A 3015-nucleotide genomic window follows, 5' to 3' on the forward strand; every position below is an offset into this window, starting at 1 on the left:
GGAGACAATGCCCAATCTTAACCATTTACAAATCATTTCTTGGGGTACCTTTATGCCTAATTATGAGGTCGTGTTGACAATTGGAAAGACTGATCTGAAACACGTCTGAGTTAGGAGATACCAGCGACTAGTCTGAAATCCAGGCAATAAACCACTGTGCTACTTAAATGTGGGGCTTGGAAAGTTAGATTCTTAGCTTTCTGTTTCCAGTGGGTATCTGGAGGTGATTCCATCAGAAAATAGTGGAACATTTGAATATTCATGAGGTTGTTCCAAATAATTGTGCAAGGAAGAGTCTGACGTCTTCATTTGGTAGAGAGGAAACAGGCAGAAGGGCCACGAGTCTTCTAGAGTCCTCTGATCGATCTTCTTTACAGTTACCCTTCTAGGGACATCTCCCTGTGAAAAAGAGGCATGCCTTCCCATCTCACCCCCTTGTTGTATCTCAGAGTGGGGTTTTGTTGTTTGTTTGAGACAGGGTCTCACTGAGTAGCTCAGGTTGGCTCCCAACTCATGCTCCTGCTTTAACCTCTTGACTACTGAGACGGTGTATATCACCATACCTGCCTTCCCAGACACTTTTTAGAAAGGGTTTCCTTCTATTTCTGTCTGTCTATTTTATGGTTTCAGTGCTATGAAGAGACACCATGACCAAGGCAACTCTTAAAAGGGACAACATGTAATTGGGGCTGACTTACAGTTTCAGAGGTTCAGTTGATTATTATCATGGTGGGAAGCATGGCATATCTATCTATCTATCTATCTATCTATCTATCTATCTATCATTTATCATCTATTATCTATGTATCTATCTATTATCTATGTATCTATCTATCTATATGAAAACTAAGATGGGGACTACAGTATTGAACCTAGGGTGTTTGGCTTCAAGCCAGTGAAGAACTTTCCTGATCATGATGCTGCCTGCGATCAACAGAGTACATCCTGGTCTTGTTACAAATGCTGGACATGGCAAAAATTGTTTGTTTTCTTTGCAACCACCTAGGAAGAAGGAATCGCAATCATTGCCATGCCACAGAAGAAGGAATAGGCTCAGGGAAGTAAAAGACCTTGTTCAGGATCACATCGCTGTTGGGGAACTCTTTTGTTCTTGCTCTGTAAAACAAGTGGGCACTGGCTAAGGAATCTGCCACTTTACACCTTCTGGCAAGGTTGGAGAGGGCCTCAGGCGAACCTTCCGGGTTTTGCGCTACCGTCAGCCTGCCTGTAGGGGCGCTGTTCCACACACGAGAGCGTTGACGTTCCGAAAGCGCGTGTCCCTCGCCGCACGCCGTCGTCCTTGCCGCTGCCGCCCGCGTCCGCGGAGCCGGAGGAGGCGGAGCTGCCTTGACCCGGCTCCGAAGCGGAGCGGTAGCGGAGGAGTTGTTGCGGCAGGTCCTGGCGGCCGAGATTCGGGCGCAGAGGCCTGAGAGGCTGGCAGGGAGCGGCGGTAGCGCGGGGAAAGCGGCGCCACGGGCTGGGCGTTCCCGGCGTGAGGCGTGCGCTCCATGCGTGCGGGCCGAGTGCGGCCCCTGCGAGCCTCCGACATGAAGAAAGACGTGCGGATCCTGCTGGTGGGAGAACGTGAGTCCGCGCCCTGCCCGGCCTCTCAGCCCCGGTGCCCCCTCCAACCCTGCCAGCCCCTCCGCTCTTCCCTGCTCTGCCCCTCTGCTCCTCGCAGGCCTTGTCCCCTTCAGTCCCTAACGCCCGATCCTCTCGCTGCGAAAGCAGTCGCTGTCGCCTCCGCCTCCTCGAGTCCTTCTTGGGCCTCAGCGTTTGTCGGGCCACCTCCTGTCGGACCCTCTGGTCGCCTGTCAGTCACTCTTTGCCAGGCAGATGTTGGAACAGGGAGACTGAGCACTTGGGACTGCGGGAACCGACAGGCGGGGACACTAGGGGGAGGAGGAGTGCAGAAGTAGTCGACTTGTGTGCAAGGTCAGGTTTCTGTTTTTTTTTTTTTTCACTTGCTGCCTTCACTGCTACTGTGCATGGGAGCGTTGGGCTGCTTAAGTAGCTCAGTAGTAGAACTCTAACGTGCAAAAAAAAAAAAAAAAAAAAAAAAAAAAATCTGGATTCAGTCTCCAGCATCAGGGAGAAAAAGAATTTAAGATAGCGGGTTTTTTAAAAATTAGAATTTTTTTTCTTTTTTGCCATACTTGTGTTTAGCGTCGAATAGACTCCTTTAAGTTCATAAGAATTCAGTGAGTGATACTTAACCAGGGAGGTATCTTTAGATGAGGCGATTGTTACCCTAAGAGTCTTAATTTTGGCTTCTTGTTAGCCATTCCATAGTTCTGTAGTAGTTATCTTAATAAGAGCAGGCATATAGGACTTCAGAACATGCACATGTTCCCAATACTCCTGAGAGTTAGATTTCATTTTTTTTTTTTCTGGGAAAAAAAAAAAAAAACAAAAAAAAACACCAGGCAGTGATGGCACACGCCTTTAATCCCAGCACTTGGGAGGCAGAGGCAGGTGGATTTCTGAGTTCGAGGCCAGCCTGGTCTACAGAGTGGGTTCCAGGACAGCCCAGGCTACACAGAGAAACCCTGTCTCGAAAAGCCAAAAACAAAACAAAACAAAACAACAAAAACACCGCTTTTGCTGGCTGATAGGAGGAATACAGTAGAGCAGGAGGTTCTGATCTTACTGCAAGTTACATGACTCAATCATCAGGACTAATTAAAATGAGGGATTCATTAGTTTATGTTTTGCTTTTGCTGATTTAAAACACTTTATTCTAAACCACATTACATTATTGAGTAGCCTCTTTAGGTCACTGTGATACATTACTAAGGAGGAAAGTGCACACATTAAGGAAATACCTATTTTGGGGGTGGGAGGTGGGGAGGATAGGGTGTCCTCTTAGGGCCCAGACAGAGAGAGTCAGATCCCTTGGAGCTAGAGTTACAGGTGGTTTTAGCCACCGGACTTGGGTCCTGAGAACCGAACTTGGGTCTTCTGCTTTAAACCACTCCAGCCTTAAGTCTGCTGGCCTCAGGAAGAGTCGGGGGG

The 3015-nt window shown here is 48.2% G+C and overlaps 1 protein-coding gene across 6 annotated transcripts in view; it reads left to right on the forward strand.

Moving 5' to 3' along the window:
- Positions 1–1286: 1286 nt before the first annotated feature.
- Rhot1 (ras homolog family member T1) overlaps positions 1287–3015 on the forward strand; it is a 65144-nt gene continuing 63415 nt past the window's right edge. For all 6 annotated transcript variants that reach the window (XM_031350596.1, XM_031350598.1, XM_031350601.1 and 3 more), the window contains exon 1: positions 1287–1584. In XM_031350596.1, coding sequence (XP_031206456.1) covers positions 1509–1584 — 76 coding nt within the window. In that variant the 5' untranslated portion in view covers positions 1287–1508. The remainder of the gene's footprint in view (positions 1585–3015) is intronic.

The sequence above is a fragment of the Mastomys coucha genome, unplaced genomic scaffold, assembly GCF_008632895.1.
Source record: "Mastomys coucha isolate ucsf_1 unplaced genomic scaffold, UCSF_Mcou_1 pScaffold5, whole genome shotgun sequence".
Lineage (NCBI taxonomy): Eukaryota > Metazoa > Chordata > Mammalia > Rodentia > Muridae > Mastomys > Mastomys coucha.